The sequence below is a fragment of the Garra rufa genome, chromosome 20 (genome assembly GCF_049309525.1).
Source record: "Garra rufa chromosome 20, GarRuf1.0, whole genome shotgun sequence".
NCBI classification, from domain to species: domain Eukaryota; kingdom Metazoa; phylum Chordata; class Actinopteri; order Cypriniformes; family Cyprinidae; genus Garra; species Garra rufa.
Genome location: NC_133380.1, coordinates 15,908,263 through 15,927,528, shown reverse-complemented (window position 1 = coordinate 15,927,528; position 19,266 = coordinate 15,908,263). Strand labels below are relative to the sequence as shown.

At 38.8% G+C, this 19,266-nt stretch overlaps 1 protein-coding gene across 3 annotated transcripts in view; it reads right to left on the bottom strand.

Moving 5' to 3' along the window:
• iqsec1b (IQ motif and Sec7 domain ArfGEF 1b) overlaps positions 1-19,266 on the bottom strand; it is a 252,340-nt gene that overhangs the window by 24,197 nt on the left and 208,877 nt on the right. For all 3 annotated transcript variants that reach the window (XM_073825319.1, XM_073825320.1, XM_073825321.1), the window contains one exon: positions 1,190-1,463. In XM_073825319.1, coding sequence (XP_073681420.1) covers positions 1,190-1,463 — 274 coding nt within the window. The remainder of the gene's footprint in view (positions 1-1,189; positions 1,464-19,266) is intronic.

Here is a 19,266-nt window from a genome sequence, read left to right as displayed (position 1 = left end):
GGATGGTTGTGAACACATTGCCAACACACATTTATGTTTAAACAACATGTAAAAGTGAGTTTTACATCCGATGACCCCTTTAAAAGCAATCAGCAGTATTAAACATAAAAAAACATCGTCAGTGTCTCATTTCATTAGAAGCACAACTTCATTTGCTACTATAAAGCGGTTCTCCACTGTGTTCATGTTTTTACCTGCGGACATCTCACCTCCAAGAACTCGACAGATGACATGAACCCAGAGAAGAGTTCTGTGTGAAAGAAGGCTGAGCATCAGCGCACACCTCCTATGAAGTAATTATCATGGACCAATGGTAGCACAAAGGTGTTCTGTAGCTGGAACAAACTTTTTTGCTTTGGCAAGCCAATCCAAACTCCCAAAACCAAAATTTGTTTTAGCCGGATTTTGTTTGAAATGACGTTACATTATTCTGTTCTTTGATTACTTCTGAAGTATATAGGGGCCTTTAGTCTTACAGAATTTTACTGTTGACAAGGATTTTGATCTCCCTCCCATGACACAATAACCAAACCTCAAGCCAAAAATGGTAAGCCACATAAATAAAAAAGACAAATAGAAGCCACACATGGTACTAACTACTAAAGACTGGGTATTTTGCCAGGTAGGATGGATAAAACCATTTCAACCCTTATAAAGGCATCACAGACTGAAGAACGCCTTTAGCATGGTACCTAAGAAACCGGCTGTAACCCACTACCATGCAAAAGCCAGCTCAAGACCTTTTTAGCCTGAAGAATGGGCAGAACTAATCACATTTCTCAGCTCTGCGGGACCTCACACAGAGACGGTGGGCAGCACGCCTCTGGACAGTCGCTCTGAATACGAATCACTCTCTCAGCATGCACCAAGTTATGAATCTCATCTCCCAAATCCTAAAAGGTTCTCATTGATCTCATATCAGCCTTTGGCTGTATCAAATTACTTCATATGAAAGACATACAGTCACCACAAGCAACCTGAAGGAATTAATGTTCACCCAACTACAATAAAGTGGATTTATTTACACAGTCCTTTGATGGGAAGTACATCAAGCATAAGATGAAGCCACTGAACCTCAATCACACTCCCTCCGCACCAAAAAGGCTCATCGCAATATGAATACAAATACTTAGTGGGGAATTTATGGTTTCTTGGTTGCATTCCCATTCAAGATCATGAAGAACTCTACCTGTTTGTCTTGGAGGTCAGTCGAGAGCTCATAGCTCTCAGATAGTGATCGTGAGCGTTTGATGGCCTCCTCTTCTGCCTGTTTGCGAAGGATCGACTGGGAATGCTGGAGTTTGGGTCTCCGCGGGCGCTGCCGTACCTCGTGAGCGTAGAGCGGTGGGCCGTCGAAGTGCTCGCCACTGATGATGGCACTGCGGCTCACCGGCCCTCGTAAGTAACCACCACTGTTCTCTAGAGAGGGGCCCGCCTCACCACCTGGAGCCTCACCTTCCACACTGTAGAGGGAAAAAGAAAGAAACTGTAAGTTGATAGTGTCGGTTAGAATAGAAAAAAAAAGAAACAACGACGAGTAAGATGTTTAAGAATCAGACTACACTGATTCCATGATCTGTTTGATTCACTAAAAAGTCATACGAGTCATTTGTTTGTGAATTAGACTGTTTAGATCACGTCATTATTTTGCAGTATATCAACAAGCGGCAAACTCACATTCACAGCTCTGTTAAATATCACAAATTATGAAGATTCAGACCAAATTGGACAGACCAGCACTCTATACAACACACGCCACCTTGTTTTTCCAGACACAAATCAAAGTTCCTTGTAAATCCCATTATCCACTCCCACAAGCTTACACGTGACATTACAAGTTGAACTTTGAACTGGTGTGGAAGTATAAAAGCAAGCGACTACATTTATAGCAACACACTGGTATGCTGCATCTCTTTCAAGATGAATAAAGAGCAACAAATACACAGGCAGATCAACACTTTCTGCAAACAAAACTCATTTTTGGACATCATCTTACACAGAACCCCCAGAGATTATCTTTCAATTGATTAAATTAGCATTAGTACGTTGGTGGTATCCGTGAGTTTCAATCTATTCACTTTTTTTTTACGACATATAACCTCCATAGTGTTTTATCTGCTAAATTCTTCAGTACTGCATACTAAAATAAAACATTCTAGGAGTCTACTGTCAGCGTCACATATATCATGCTTACACACCAAACGACACACTCCGGGCCATAGCGCAGAGAATCACCAGCATAACTCCTACCTGTCAACACCTTCGCAGAGGTATACCTGCTGCGGCAAATGACTTTTGTTGCTCGAGGCAATGAGTAAAAAGAATTGAGACACATTCGTAAACAGACGAAACAATCACACACTTCAGCCTCGCCATATCTAATGTGATTGCACGGGAAGGTCAAAGTACATAATGAAGGTTATTTGATTACAGTGCATATTAGTTACACCATTTAAAGAGAGATGACAGATATAGGTGACTTTGATAACCACATGTTGATCCAGGAAGGCTAAAATCAAATCTGAATTTTTTGAGTAGTACGTGTTTGTTTTGCACCTTTACTGCTTCTCATCCACACGCTCATACTTCCTTGCATCAACTAAGTGCCAGCAGATTAACTTTCTAGATTAAGTGCTCTTCCTTTAATTAAATGAATTAGTGTGCACTAGAGCGCTCAGTAGTACAGAGATGAGAACACTGACACAGTCAGATTGATTGAATTTGCTCATCTTGTATAGGGGAAGCGGTAAAGGAGAGATGTATGGAAGTCAGAGCACTTGGCAGTGTTTGCAGGTGTTTCCAATCTTGGATAAGACAATACGAGAGCCTGGTGTAGATTGACTTCAACAAGCTATATCCTCAGGGGGGGGGCAGGCTCTATTGAGCCGATGCACCCTTATACACCCCTTTAGCTAGTGCTGTGATCATCAAATGACATACAGACAATGTGCCTCAGAGATGATGGGTCGAAGGTATAGAGACTGTTCTCACACTTCTTGACAGCTCTGTATTCACCTGCTGCTTCTGTAAAAATGATCTGAAATACAGATTTAAAAGGGAGGTCACTATGACTACCAGACATAAACATTTTTCCTCTGAGTCACAGGTCATGGCTGTAGAATCGATTATTGTGCATAGAGACAACAAGAAAACTAAGCGGATGTATCCTGCCTACAGTACAGAGCATGCCACGGTAGTTTTATTTATTTATCGGTTTTGGTTCCTTAAAAGCTCAATTAAAATCTCTTTTAGCTTTTAATACTAGTAAAGAAAAAAATATTTGTATTAAATTATATGTAAATATTTCAGTTTTATTGTTGAGAGAAAGTTGTTTCCCCTGCCTCCTCCTCCTGACGTGGGTTGCCAGATTGATGACACGCAAAAGCAACAAGTGCAGTTGACAATGGAATTTATCCATGTTTTAAAGGATTAGGTCCACTAAATTTTCCTCCATCTCATTTTGTCCTCCACCTTCAAAATCGTCAGACATCATTGTTTTACCTTTTTTGTAAAGGGCATGTTACATGTGCGTGAATGCGTAATTTGTGAGGTCAAGCTAGTGCAAGATGAACCTTTGTAGTTAAAAAGCATATAAATTGTAATTTATTTGCTAGATAAGACCCTTATTCCTCAGTTGGGATCATGTAGAGTCCTTTGAAGCTGCATTGAAACTGCTATTTGGACCTTCAACCCATTGGGCACCATTGAAGTCCACTATGGAGAAAATCCTGGAATGTTTTTTCCTCAAAAACCTTCATTTGTTTTTGACTGAAGAAAGGCATGAACATCTTGGATGACATAGGGATGAGTAAATTATCAGAATTTTTTTTATTCTGGAAGTGAAGTAATCCTTTAATATTCCTTTGGTCAAAGAGCTTTTTAGATGGATGCCAAGGCTTTTTAGGCCAGGTAAAATATGCGACCTCTAAACAGTTTGCTTGCAGCCTTTAATGCCTTCAAAATGTTGTGTTTTCCACCAACTGGCCACCCAGGGTGTCGAAATACTATTGGGTAAAATGGCAGTGGGCGGAGTCACATATACCATAACAAAAACAGATATTCTGACACAGAACACAAAGAACAGAATAGCATAGAATAACTGGCTATAGAGTTGTTTCTCTTGTTTTTCAGAGAAATGTGTATCTTAAAAATATGCAAACATATTATGGTATTTTTATGCATTAGTAAAAGCAAAATAATTACATACAGCACTTTTAAAGCTCTATGTGTGTGATTCATTAAAAATATCTGATTCATTAGAGTCGTTTGTGAACTGGAACACAATGGTTGTGCTGTATGTTTTTAATATCACTAAAAAAAGCTGAATCAAAAGAGCTGGAACTTGGTTCCCAACAATAGTACTGCCTGTTTTATCATGCAGAGCACATTTAGGTGTCTCTGAGTGTCAATGCTACTTCCAGACATGACCTAGAGTCATGAACACACATAAAGCCCACCTGCCGGCTGAAGGACACAGCTAATGAGAGGGCAAGATGGGTAAAGCAGAAGGTTATATATAGATATAAAGGTTAATGCAGTGCCCTTGTTCCATGTATTCCTACATGCACATATAAATACCTCCATTTCTGCCCACAGTGGCTGGTAATAAATGAAGATGAACATGTCTTGTTACATGTGATTGTACATTGCATGAAAACATGGCGCGAGGTAATTCATATGATGAATTTGGCAGCTAATTTCCCCACATCTCTGCACTGAGGCCACCCGGCTCGAATGACTTTCGGTGTCTGACGCCTGATGTCTCCTGAAAGAGCTCTCAGCGGGTCCCTTGGAGGGTGGCAGCAAATACAATTTTCATTTTGTTTGGTTGCCTTCTCATCTCTCTGAGGAGAGCCAGGGTATTTTCAAAGTCTGACTCCCCCTAAACTGTGATAGATGATGGTGTCTGAAAAAGTCGCAATTATTGTGAACACAAGCGATAGAAAATCCTGTGAGGATGTCGGATGACAGGTCTGTGAATAGATTTGATGAAAAATATAAGAAAATAAATACTTGGAAGTGTTTAGAGATCATCAAAGTGACGGTGTGGGGGGGGGGGGAATGAACAACTTGCTGAAATGGAGGACATCAGAACAAAACAATCAAAACAATGAGCTAAATGTTCAAGGTTGAGTCGCTAAGTTTAAACTACAAGGCGGGATAAAGCTGAATGAGTGGCAATCCAGCTCTCATTTTAATTTTCTGCCTCATGTTATTTTATAAGACCGTGAACGCAATAGCAAATTGAATTTAATGAGGAAGAAAGCCTGCTTTAATTGAGCCCAGGACTGCGCTCACAAATCTATACGCTGGTGCTCAAAACACTAATTAGAATTGGGCTTATTGTTAAAATGGACACAGATTAGCTTCCAAGTCTGTCAAGTTTTAACTTTCCTTTTTGCGCCATTCCAAAAATCGAGTGTAATGAAACAAACAGACCACTAGGGGCAACAATGGGCATTTCAGAAATTCAGCCAACTCATTTTTATTACAGCCAAATGTAGTTTACAGTATATAAATTGCTAAATCTGAGCCAAGTTCTGTATTTTCCAAAGGGTCTCATTAGGCAGCAAGATGAGGCGTCTCTATAGGACTAGTTTGGGCCTCAGTCACGTCCAGCTCACAGAGATGTGGGAGGTTCTGACAAGGGTAAAAGAACACAAGTGCTAACAAGATGGTGAGGTGTTAGGATCTGACAGAAGATGAAACGCACCGTCTCTTGCTCATCCCTTTGGAAATTGGAGTTCACCTAAATGAGACTCTCAAAAGAGGAGCTCTATCTTATACTGCTAAAATACTTGTTTGAAACTCAAAGCCAAGAAACTATTGACAACATGCCGATATAAAGAGGAACATTGGTAATTTCAATCATCTACAGTTCCCTTGAGCTAAAGTACAACTGGTTGAACTGCATTTTATTTACATTTCATCCCTCCGAAAAAAAAGTTGTTTCATTTTTTTCTTCCTTTTTAGGCAGCAATTTCTGCTGAGCTTATTTAACCTCATACTTCATTTAATTGACTGTGAAGCCAAGTTGCAGATGCTGAGTCTAACAAGGTAAAATAACAAGCTCATTTACATTTCACTACCTAAACCACATTTCATTTGAACTCTCGGGTGCTGATTTTGGAGTCTTTTTCATGTCCTGAACCTCCAAGCTCTGAAGGTTTTACTGCCACCCTGACAACTGACTTTAGTTTTTCTTTATGCTGTATGTTTAAGATTAGACAGTTAAAAACAATAAATGCTTATATAGACTAAACTGTTTTGCTTACTATTTTTGCCATACTTGCAGAAAAAGGTGATGCTGTGCTGTAAACAGAGGTCACAATAAATCACAATAAAGCAGAAAAAGTCCTCAAACAGCTTTAAACAAGAAACTAATGTAAAATATATATTATGCACCTGTAATAGTACAGAAAATAGCCTCTTATTCTCACCAAGTCTGGATTTATCTGATCAAAAATACAGTAAAAACAGTAATACTGTGAAATAATACAAAATGAAATTATATATGTGACCCTGGACCACAAAACCAGTATTAAGTAGCAGGGGGTCAATTTGCTGCGTCAAAGTTATCGATTTTTCCTGTGTGGCAAAAATCATTAGGATATTAAGTAAAGATCATGTTCCATGAAGATATTTAGTAAATTTCTTACTGTAAATATATTAAAACTTAATTTTTGATTAGTAAAATGCACTGTTACGAACTTCATTTGGACAATATTTAGATTTTTTTGCACCCCCCAGATTTTCAAATAGTTGGCTTTCAGATAATATATAAATCTCGGTTTCATAAAATTGACACTTATGACTGGTTTTGTGGTCCAAGGTCACATATGTTAACATGCAATGTACAGTGAATTATTCCTGTGATGCAAAGCTGCATTTTCAGCATCCATTACTTCAGTCTTCAGTGTCACAAGATCCTTCAGAAATCATCCTAATACGCTGATTTGACGCTCAAGAAACATTTCTGATTATTATTGATGTTGAAAACAGTTGGTTAATAGTTTTGTGGAAATTTCTACGTTTTCATTCATTTTATTTCATTTACTGACCTCAAACAACCTTAGGTCTCTAAGGCTTTGAGTGGGCAGAAGAAGCTGTCAAAATTACAAATGGGTTTTCCACAGAATTATGCACAGATAAGTTTTACCGTCACTGATCGTTTTGTGTGTGCCTATATTTGCATATAATGTTGTAGTGCTGATCTTTAAGACCCTCACATGACACATTTAGTGCTTTAAATCCAGGTTTGAGAGCATTAGAGCACCAGTCAGGCTGAATTCACAAGCGTGGCACGTCGGATGAATGCAGCCCTGTTGATGACTGGAAATGGAAATGCTCTGGCATCTCGAATAAAGCACTCATTGTTCAAATAAAGCTTGTTTTACTAACATCACCAAGCTTATTCTGGTATTACATTAAATTTCAATGGGGCTGATCTATTGATATACATACACGTCTTTATTTATTATGATTAATAAAATCAAATCGTTTTGTTGCCAATGCCACCCCAGTACCTTCCCATGACCAAGTTAAGAAAATACACAGCCGAAAAACTCAGACTCACACAAATACTTCATTCATTAGTAACAAAAACATGCAGAATGGCTGATGTAGAGACCTCACTGAAAAAAAACTAGTCTTGTTGGAATTTCTGACTAAAAAACAATCTGCGTTTACAAACAGTGATGGATAGAGGTCATAAATGACAAAAAAGAAAAGATCTGGAAGATCAACTGAAACATCACTCAACCGCACAACTAGAAGCAGAAGTGCGCTCAGCGCAACAATGGAGGGGTTTGCGCAATAGAGGAACATCCCCCATAATTCAAAGCAGGTAAATGAAACAAAGAGCCACAGAGCTGGATGTCTCACAAAACATCTGTGATCTACTTTCAAACACACCCAGATACAACTATACACCCCGTCCCAATGAGTACGAACACAGTAGAGACACACTTTAAACTTCTTTCTACTTCATAAACACACACACACACACACTGAAATCTTACCAGCTTCCCAGTTCCAGCAGAGACTGGCTTCTGTCTGAAGCGCAGTGCAAACACCACATGTCGATCTCTGATCCCTACAAACATCAACATCCCTTTGGCCTGTGGCTGCCCATCTCCTCGCCAGGCAAAGCCGTCTCATAGGAAAAAAGAGGCACGCTCTCGGTCCGTCTAAAGACCACTAAATCCTCACCCTCTCTGTTGTGCGCGCTCTTTCCTTCTCTGCTTTTTTCCTCTGACTTTGTGGAAGGGGTGCTCTGAGGGGTGTGCAGAGAAGGGGAGGGAATTCCACAGTCCGGAAAACTAATTACGTGATGGCGGGAATATAAACGACCAGCCCGACCCAAAGAGGAGGGAACGGGCCGGCCCGCCGAGTCTGGAGCTGCAGAGCCAAAAGAACGTAGGCTGGAAAGCCATGAAGGGATCGGGAAGCCCCTCTGGAATGACAAAAGGATGTGAGTCTATAAATAGCACGATCGCAGGATGAACTAAAACTGGACGGATTGGATGGAGGAAGTCCCGTTCTCTCTCAGGTTTCAACGGCTGCAGTAATATGAGCTTGTAACGTGTCGCGCACACGCTCCAGACTGGACTGGAGAAGTGCAGCCAAAAAGCGCTCTTTACTCAACGGCCAGTTTGGCCACACACCCATGATGAAGCCAGAAGAAAGTTTCAACCCAGCTTTGTCATTTGTGATGCGAATTTAAGCAGCTGCGTGGATTTCTAATGTCTTAAAGAGATTCTTCAGCCAAAAAATGACATTCCAAACCTTTTCTTTTCTTCTGTGGAACACAAACTGTTTTTGTTTGTACAATGAAAGCCAAAAGGGGATTAGAACAACATTGAACCTAATTAACTCTCACTGTCAGGTTTTCAGTTGGAAAAACAGAGATGCTTTCACATTCCACATAAGAAAGTGTAAGAGAATCTAACAAGCCTCATTGAGGAAAGCCTAAAAACTGTCTAAAGTGTATCAAAATGTCAACAAGGTTGTCCGGCTGACGCCTTTTCACAGACAAGCCTCTGTTGTCTTGTAAAAGAGGTCTAAAAACATACACACACACACACACACACACACACACAGCTGTATTTATAACATCTCTATAATCTTTTCCCTCTTTTGCCTCCTCCCGTCTACTTACATAAGGAGGGCGGCCTGGCTTACGCACTTCCTTTCTGACATCATTACCTAAACAATGGGCGTCGCTCAGGCAAAGCCCAGATGCTATCGCCCGCCCAAATGTGCAGTTTAGAGTGTCCGTGGGGTCAGAGAAAATAACCTCACGATGTAGACCAGCGTGGTTTGAGGAGGCTCGTCAAATAGGGAAATGAAAAAGCCAACGCGAATAGCTTCCAGGTGGTGACATCTTGGAATCTGGTGTCTAATGGTGGAGATGTTCTCTAATTAGAGTAAAAGCTCAAAGCTGTTCTCTAGTTGAGGGCCTTTCTTATTTCCTGTTCCTTGCTCTCTTCCTGAACTAAGAATCCCTAAAGGAAGACTAAAACAGGTTGAAACTGGAGCAAAGGGCTCTAGACAGGCATATTAACATCTGTTCTGATCTGTTCAGTGGTAGCCTCAAGATGTACATGTGCTCTTCGTCAAACATCTTCAGCTCTGAAGTGCAAACAAGAATCACAGCAGGACGAAATACTGGTTCATTTATTTCCCTTACGGATCACCAAAGCCATTTTGGCGATGTCTCGCCACACAAGGAATAAATAAAAGCAGTCTAATGAGTCAGAGGAGTCGTACGTTCAATAACACATGACTCACTCCCAAAATGCAGTGACTAAATGCAGGAATAACGAAACATCACTAAATTGCTATTTTGTACGTACAAATGAATCCAGTTGAAGTCAGCGAGGCAAAAGCCCATTACGCTTTTCTTTAGCTTATACGAAGCGGGAGGTCACTGTGACTTAGTGCTTTTAGAGCCACCTGACAGAGTTCATTACAGAGGTCCTCAAATCTTTTAATGCTAAAAGGCTTGGAGAGCAATAAAATCTTTCCTGCTTGTCAGAGTAAGGCTTCAAGGAAAACAGCGTGACAAATTTATTCATTTGGTTCTTGGTCCACTTATCGGTCACTCTATTAGCTGGAACCGAGGCTAAAACACCACAGTGACCGGGGAAAACATCTATTTCTACTATATATTTGAAGGATATTCAGCTATTTGCAGCTATATGGGAAAAAAGGAGGTGGTAGTGTAACTTAAATTTTAGATGCAGAGAGTGGTTTTGCTTGTTTTTGTGAAAATAGTTCTAAACAAAGCCATAGCAGAACTGTGCAACACCACACAACAGCATGGAATGAATAATTCATTGACTCACTCATATGTACAGTCATTTGATTCGTTTCTGAATGAATCAGCGCCTTGAAGGAATCAATTTAACGGTAATGATTCAATGACTCACTCGTCCTGGCATAATACTGTAACCTCGACCAACAGGGTTAGTTCACCTAAAAATGAAAATTCTGTCATTACTCACCCTCATGTCGTTCCAAACCTGTAAGACCGTTCATCTTTGGAAGACAAATTAAGATATTTTGGATGAAATCCAAGAGCTTTCTGACCCTGCATACACTCTTTAAAAAAAAAAGGTGCTTCACGATGCCATAGAAGAACCTTAAATGGTTCCATAAAGAACCTTTAACATCTGAGGAACCTTTCTGTTTCACAAAAGGTTCTTTGTGGCGAAAGAAGGTTCTTCAGATTATATTTTGACCTTTGACTGAATGGTTCTTTGTGAAACCAAAAATGGTCCTTCTATGGCATCGCTTGAAGAACCATTTAAAGCACCTTTATTTTTTAAGAGTGTAGACAGCAATGTAACCACGTTCAAGGTCCAGAAAGGTAGTAAGAACATCGATAAAATTGTCCATGTGCACAAAGAAAACAAAAATAACGACAATTTCTTCTCTTCCAGTCAGTATTTGTGTAATGATGTCCTTACTAGCTTTCTGGAACTTAAACATGTCAGTTGCATTGCTGTCTATGCAGGGTCAGAAAGCTCTTTGACTTCATCTAAATATCTTAATTTGTTTTCCAAAGATGAACGAAGGTCTTATGGGTTTGGAATTTGGAAGTCTCAAATGAACCGCTCGTTTTATTCTCTCCTTTCTTAACCAGCTGTCGTTTATTCTCTCATTGCTATTCCCGGCCTACAGTCTGGGCTGACAGACAGCTGAGCTTCCTGTGAACTCGAAAGACAGGATCATGATGTGTCATTCCAGGTCTGACTTCATTCTCATCTTCAATCCATGGAACAAATTCACTTCCACCAGATGAATACGGAAAAGACATATATTTGACAAAAGCTGGGCTGATTTTTTCCTGTTAGCTCACCACTGATTCCTAAGAAACAAAACCTAGTGAATCTACAGTACAAGTGTGAATTAAATTACAGGCTGAGGTCACGGAAAAGCTTAATCTCTGATTTCAGTTGCGTCTGTCTGGAAAAAAAAAAACTCATTGTTGAAATCTGTCTACAGTGACACAAATCCCCAGTGTTATTCTGCAATGGATTTTGGTGTGAAATTACATGTTATCTCCACTATGGATAATGAACTCATTTCTGTCCTTCTCAATAGTTACTTTGTGAGCCTTTCTTAAAGAGATAGTTCTGTTTTCATTACTTAGCCCATGTCATTCCACACCCATTTTTTTTCCGAAGTAAAACACCAAGAGAGAACTTTGGAGTTGAAGTTGATGTGAAATCAGAAACCTACAGACTAGTGTTTAAAAGTAACAGCCACTCTGTAATCTATACAGCTACAAAACAATAACAACAATCACAAAATAGTACAGAATGATTTCAATGACCATCCCAAGGCACTTAACGTGGGTTTACAATGCACATCAACCTCATTTCATGTACACATAATTATACAGCATCGGCTATCCACCCGACAGCCGCCCCAGCGCTGAGACGCAGACATGTTTGCCTTCAGGTCCAGCTGTAATTTAGAGTACATTAAGCCTCTTTGAGTTAAGTGCTCCTTGCACCCTTAAACCTGATCAAACAGAAAAACAACTCATCTCTCTATCTAAAGATCAGCGGTGGACTAGTAAACTTTAGTTAATTGCATAGCTACTTGTTTATTAGCAAACACAGTTTATCCTCCCACAGCTAATGTCTGTAAACAGCGAGTTCTAACCAGTGACTCAATATCAATCTACAGTTCAAACTTAGTTCTGACTGACGGATAACCATTTCCTGTTTAGTTTATGAAGTCTGCGAGCAAATTTGATTAACACTGTCCATATAAGGTTATCTAAATGTGTGTTTGTTTGGCAGAAGTTGACCTCCATCTATATTCGCCATCCCCTCCCCTCCCCCTCATACGCCATAGTAAAGCTTAAACATGCTTTTGGCTTCTCTCACAGGCCTAATCTCTAATCTGAGGGATCCTGTCCACGTGTGGTCCTCCATCACGGTTTCCCCCGCGCGGGCCTTTGTGATGGATTAAGTGTTGTACAGTTGCACTCCCTCTATCCGATGCAAAACAACTACTCTATTTCCTGCATCCTGACTAAAAGAGCAAATAGCTTCCCTGCAGCGGAAATGCAGCTAGTTTGTGAGGGTCTGTTGTGGTCAGGTGTTTTTTGAAAGCTTTGCCCTTGCACATCACACTGTGCATGAGAGCTACTTCATGGGATGAAATTGTACAGTTATTTTTAAATCCTATGACATCCAGCAGCGATAATACGACAAATGTGGCAAATGACGTTAGGCCTGTAACACCACAAAGACTTGTTTTTTTTTTGTCTTCTTAGCTCAGTCAGTGCTGTTACACTGATGTTAGCCATTAAAAAAAAGACCATTATGACTGGTTTTGTGGTCCAGGGTCACATTTGACATTTCTGAAGGTTTTCAATAAAGCATCATCTTTAATAATAAGAGAGCTTGCTGTGGCTTTGCCTTTTGCCATATAAAGTTATGTTGCAATCCACAAAAATGATCAAACATGTGAGGAATAACTGACAACCAACCACTGAATTATTGAGTGTTGAAAGAGTCAACCAAGTGCTTTCATTGGTATAAAATGTTGGCATTTTGTCAGATTTGTTAATTCAGTGCCTTTTTTCTAGTTCTTTTAGTGTGTTGTAAGGCTCTTTGAAATAACTGAAATAATAATGCAACAGTGCCCGCCAAGTATTTTTCCTTATAAAGATTTAAAAAAGTCTCTGTTAAAGAGCCATGAACCAAACCAACCAGCTACGAAGTGAATCACAACACTTTAAAAGTTGATTTGAAGCAAAAAAGTGATTTATAATTTATTCCTGTGATGCAAAGCTGATTTTTCAGGATAATTATTCCAGTCTTCAGTGTCACATGATCCTGTAGAAATCATTCTAATATGCTGATCTATTATCAATGTTGACAATAGTTTTTGGAACCTGTGATGCATCTTTCTGAATTCTTTCTGAAATAAAATTATTTAAAATAGAAATATTTTGTAACAATATAAACTACAGTTTAAAAATTTGGGGTGAGTAGATTTTTATTCTTTCTTTTGTCTAAATAAATTAACACTTTAATTCAGAAAAGATGTGTTAAATTGATAAAAAGTGATAGTAAAGACTTAAATTGCTAGAAAAGGTTTCGGTTTTGAATAAATGCTATTCTTTTTTAGTCATTAAAAATTCTGAAAAAAGAATCACAGGTTCCAAAAAATATTAAGCAGCACAACTGTTTCAAACATTTACAATAATAATACAAATAAATCAGCATATTAGAATGATTTCTGAAGGATCATGTGAAACTGAAGACATGGAGTATTGATGCTGAAAAGTTAGCACTGCATCACAGAAATAAATTATATTTTAAAGTATATTAAAATAGAAAAACAATATTAAATTTTCTTCTGCATTTTTGACCAAATAAATGCTTGATGAGCCTAAGAGGCTTCTTCAAAAAACATAAAAAATCTTACTGATCCCAACATTTTGAACAGCAGTGTACAGTCGTGGCCAAAAGTTTTGAGAATTACATAAATATTGGAAATTGGAAAAGTTGCTGCTTAAGTTTTTATAATAGCAATTTGCATATACTCCAGAATGTTATGAAGAGTGATCAGATGAATTGCATAGTTTATCTTTGCCATGAAAATTAACTTAATCCCGAAAAAAACTTTCCACTGCATTGTTAAGAAGGCTTCAGGGCGTCCAAGAAAGTCCAGCAAGCGCCAGGATCGTCTCCTAAAGAGGATTCAGCTGCGGGATCGGAGTGCCACCAGTGCAGAGCTTGCTCAGGAATGGCAGCAGGCAGGTGTGAGGACATCTTCACGCACAGTGAGGCCAAGACTTTTGGAAGATGGCCTGGTGTCAAGAAGGGCAGCAAAGAAGCCACTTCTCTCCAAAAAAAAAATATCAGGGACAGATTGATCTTCTGCAAAAAGTATGGCAAATGGACTGTTGAGGACTGGGGCAAAGTCATATTCTCTGATGAAGCCTCTTTCCGATTGTTTGGGGCATCTGGAAAAAGGCTTGTCCGGAGAAGAAAAGGTGAGCGCTACCATCAGTCCTGTGTCATGCCAACAGTAAAGCATCCTGAGACCATTCATGTGTGGGGTTGCTTCTCATCCAAGGGAGTGGGCTCACTCACAATTTTTCCCATAAACTCAGCCATGAATAAAGAATGGTACCAAAACACCCTCCAACAGCAACTTCTTCCAACAATCCAACAACAGTTTGGCGAAGAACAATGCATTTTCCAGCACGATGGAGCACCGTGCCATAAGGCAAAAGTGATAACTAAGTGGCTCGGGGACCAAAACGTTGACATTTTGGGTCCATGGCCTGGAAACTCCCCAGATCTTAATCCCATTGAGAACTTGTGGTCAATCCTCAAGAGGCGGGTGGACAAACAAAAACCCACTAATTCTGACAAACTTCAAGAAGTGATTATGAAAGAATGGGTTGCCCAGAAGTTGATTGAGAGCATGCCCAGTCGAATTGCAGAGGTCCTGAAAAAGAAGGGCCAACACTGCAAATACTGACTCTTTGCATAAATGTCATGTAATTGTCGATACAAGCCTTTGAAACATATGAAGTGCTTGTAATTATATTTCAGTACATCACAGAAACAACTGAAACAAAGATCTGAGCAGCAAACTTTGCGAAAACTAATATTTGTTCTCAAAACTTTTGGCCACGACTGTACATTAAATAGACAATACATATTTCTATTACGTTTTCTTTGCTGCATATTAATTAATGAATAAAAGTGTCTTATGAGACAATTCTTGTAATGAATCAGTCAACATACATAAAAAACAGCACTGCTTAGTTTAGTTTGGGCCTGTTATAGGAGCTTGGGAGGACGAGGCTTTGAATTTCGATTGCTTAGGACGTTTTCCAAATGAAGTCTTTTCTATATAGGTTAAATCTTAAGATTTTGTTGGGTGCAGTACTGTAGTTTTCCCTCATCTCTAAGGTACGAGTTGAAAAACCACACAAAAACTACGGAAATTCTTGATAAAATAGAATAAACAATTTCACTCCTCTAGCTAAAAGCCATTTATGGATAATTCTATATTTTGTTACTTGTTTAGAAAGCAACAGGAAATGAGAGCGGTTTATCTTTGTAATCGATGTCCTTGCGACGTATCTTGAGGCATGTGTGAATTACGACACAGAGCGATTCTGTCGCTCAAACACAAATAGATAAACAAACAAGGCCGGGCATTTATGGCATGCTCAGACATTATCAGGCCCCAGATGTTCCCTCTCTTCCAAAATGAACGCTGAGGTTGAGTCTAAATAAACAGAGTTTGGAGGATGTGTCTTGTTATCCTCCCTATTTGTGCAGCAGGGACAGAGTAGCGCCATCTAGAGCTGGATATCTGCCTAGCAGCTGTCAAAGTCTCCGACTCGGCTCTTCAGACTGTCCCAAGGATGACAGGCATCTAACAGTGGGCGGTCTGCGCCAGTCTGAGACTTCATTCAGCTGTCTGATACATGACCCTCAGACTGCCATCTTTTGAGTCGATAAAGGAAGCAGACAGTGAAAACTAAGGAACAGACACAGCCAGGATGAACAAGTACTAAAGAACGAAGTTCAAATATCAGTACTGATGTTGCATCAAAAGGATTGATTCCGACATACAAATATTGATTCTTACTGTTTCTCTACTAATGACTTTACTACTTTTATTTAGCATTAAAGTTGTATGCTTTGAAAGAAATAAAATAATTACATTAGCTCAGTCCCAGCACATACAATATTTAAATAGAGAAAGCAGTGTAGTATTGAAGTATTTAATTAATAGTTTATAGATAAAACTTTTATTGATTATGTTCTATAAATGTTTTTAGCAAATGGAAACACTTGATTTTTATGTATATAATTCATTATACGCTCATTAAGGTTGCATATATTTTAATATGCAAAAATTCCTGTTGAAGTCAAAAGTTTACATACCCCCTGCAGAATCTGCTAAATGTTAATTATTTTACAAAAATAAGAGGGATCATACAAAATGCATGTTTTTTTTAGTACTGAATAAGATATTTCACATAAAAGACATTTACATATAGTCCACAAGAGAAAATAATGACCCCGTTCAAAAGTTTACATACACTTGATTCTTAATACTGTTTTGTAACCTGAATGATCCACAGCTGGTTTTTTTTTTTTGTTATTGTTTAGTGATAGTTGTTTATGAGTCCCTTACTTGTCTTGAACAGTTAAACTGCCCGATGTTCTTCAGAAAAATCCATCAGGTCCCACAAATTCAGTTTTTTTTTTTTTTTTGCATTGTTTCCAACAATGACTGTATGATTTTGAGATCCATTTTTTCCAACTGAGGACAACTGAGGGACTCAAATGAAACTATTACAGAAGGTTCAAATTCTCACTGATGCTTCAGAAGGAAACACAATGCATTAAGGGTGAAGATCAGGGTAAATTTAACTAGATTTTGTCCTCTGGGAAACATGCAAGTATTTTCTGTAGCTTCTGAAGGGCAGTACTAAATAAAAAAAATATGATATTTAGGCAAAAAAAGAAAAATGTACACATTTTCATTCTGTTCAAAAGTTTACACCCCTGGCTCTTAATGTATATTTTTTCCTTCTGGAGCATCAGTGAGTGTTTGAACCTTCTGTAATAGTTGAATATGAGTCTCTCAGTTGTCCTCAGTGTGAAAAGATGAATCTCTAAATCATACAGTCACTGTTGAGAAGGGTTCAAATACACAAAAATGCTAAAAAAACAAACAAAGAATTTGTGGGACCTAAAGGATTTTTCTGAAGAACAGCGGGCAGTTTAACTGTTCGGGACAAACAAGGGATTCATGAACAATTTACAGTTTATTTAAATGCTTTATTTAATGCTAATAATGACTTATTTAAAATGTTCAGCGTCTTTTTATCTATCTATTTAATTAAGGTTCAGCCTTGATAGTATATTTGTGAGCTCAAAAGCAAATAAATGATATCCGCCATTTCTAAAGCTAGGATAGCAAAGGTACATCTGTGTATGTTTGTCTCTTTAGGCACCTTGATTGATGGGTAGTGACCAGACGAGTCTCATCTCATCACAGTGAGAGACATGTTGGCGGTACAAGAGGCAACTGGCACATTCAGATCTCAGTCTATCTCTATTCAAGCCTCAAGGTCATTTTATTAACTCAGGGACTACAAAGTATGACTCTTTCACACGCTGTGAACGCTCTGTTCCACATCTTCATCTGTAATTACACAAAAAAATAATCAAAGTCTATTTGCAGTTAGCTAAACGCCCATTGTTAAATGCAAAATGAACTAAGAGAATAACAGACACAAATCACACACTGCCAAACAACCTCAAATCTAACAACATTAAAAGTGCTTTAGCCTACCCGTCTGAAGATAAACACTTGAAATGATGGAGCGATGCCAGCTGTCAAAACATGACACAAATCCTCTGCCTCGCGCTTGTATTTCCTTTACTGGAGGTCACCGTTTCTATTTCTTTACTATAAATTCCTTTGCTACAGGCTACACACATTCAGAGGCAACCAGCACCTCCCAACACTACCATCTGCTCCAGTCACAGCATTAGCACTGGCACCAGGTAATGTCTCAGCCGCCCGTCCTATCGCATGCGTGTGTGTTCCTGCACTGCTGAGGAGGGCGCAGGCAGTGGTTAAGGGGAAGTGCTGAGTGTGTGTGTTGAGGCTTACAGGAAGGGAGTGGTTGCTGTGACACAGCTGATTGCTTTCTGTGAATTGAGGGTGATTTAAAGTCAGTGTGAATGTGAAAGCATTCTGGAGATCCTGTGACAAATAATCATGTTTTCTCATGATAATGCAACTTGCTTGTGTTTGCAAATGCAAACTAGCCAGAGTAATTAACTAAAACCATAAAAAAACTTAAAAAGTCTAGTTTTACTAAACATACCTATGGAGAATAATGGAGGAAAAAGACCATTTTTTACTTGGCATAAGAAAAACAATATCTAAAACAGTGAGTTATGAATAAACCTTATACAGGTGAGCCGTCTGTGGAATTATCTAAACCCGACTGTCTCAGGAATGATTACTTTTACAAAAAGAGAGTGAATAGTTTTCATCACTCTGTGTTCATACAAAGGAGATGACACTGAATATTTCTTTACAATTATGTTCTGCATCAAAGGGGGAAGAAATTTATATGGCCATCCATTCTAGAACGATCCCAGGGCTCATAAGGTGCGGCAGATCAAATGATCGATTTCACTCGCACATGTGGGAGGTTTCACACAAGGACCTTTGTGAGAACTTCAAGGCGCATGTCAAAACCATTTCTCTCAGTTCGTAAGAATGTGGTATGAAATGTGAGAAGGGCTGGAGTGTTTTCAATCTGAGCGCTTGGAGAAACTTTGATACCATTTCATCTCTTAAAAATTGTTTTATAAAAGGTCACAGACCTGACGTGTGGAACTTCTCTTTTTTTGATCACGATGACTCATTTCTTGCTCCTCCACGTCATTCCTAGAAAATTTTAGCATGGTAACCATAGTTTCAACCAAAATACTATGGTTGCCATGATTATTGTTTGTAAAAATCAACATTTTAAATGGTGGAAAGTAGGGCTGTCATTAACGATAATTTTAGTAGAGTGTTTTAGTAGCTTTGAAAATGACTATAATGACTATAATGAATATAATGACTATAATGAAACACATATATAATAGGTATGAGGCAATTATAATTTAAATAAAGTATCAAAAGCAAGTAATCATTTGGTTTTATTGAACAAAATGGTTAAAATACATCATG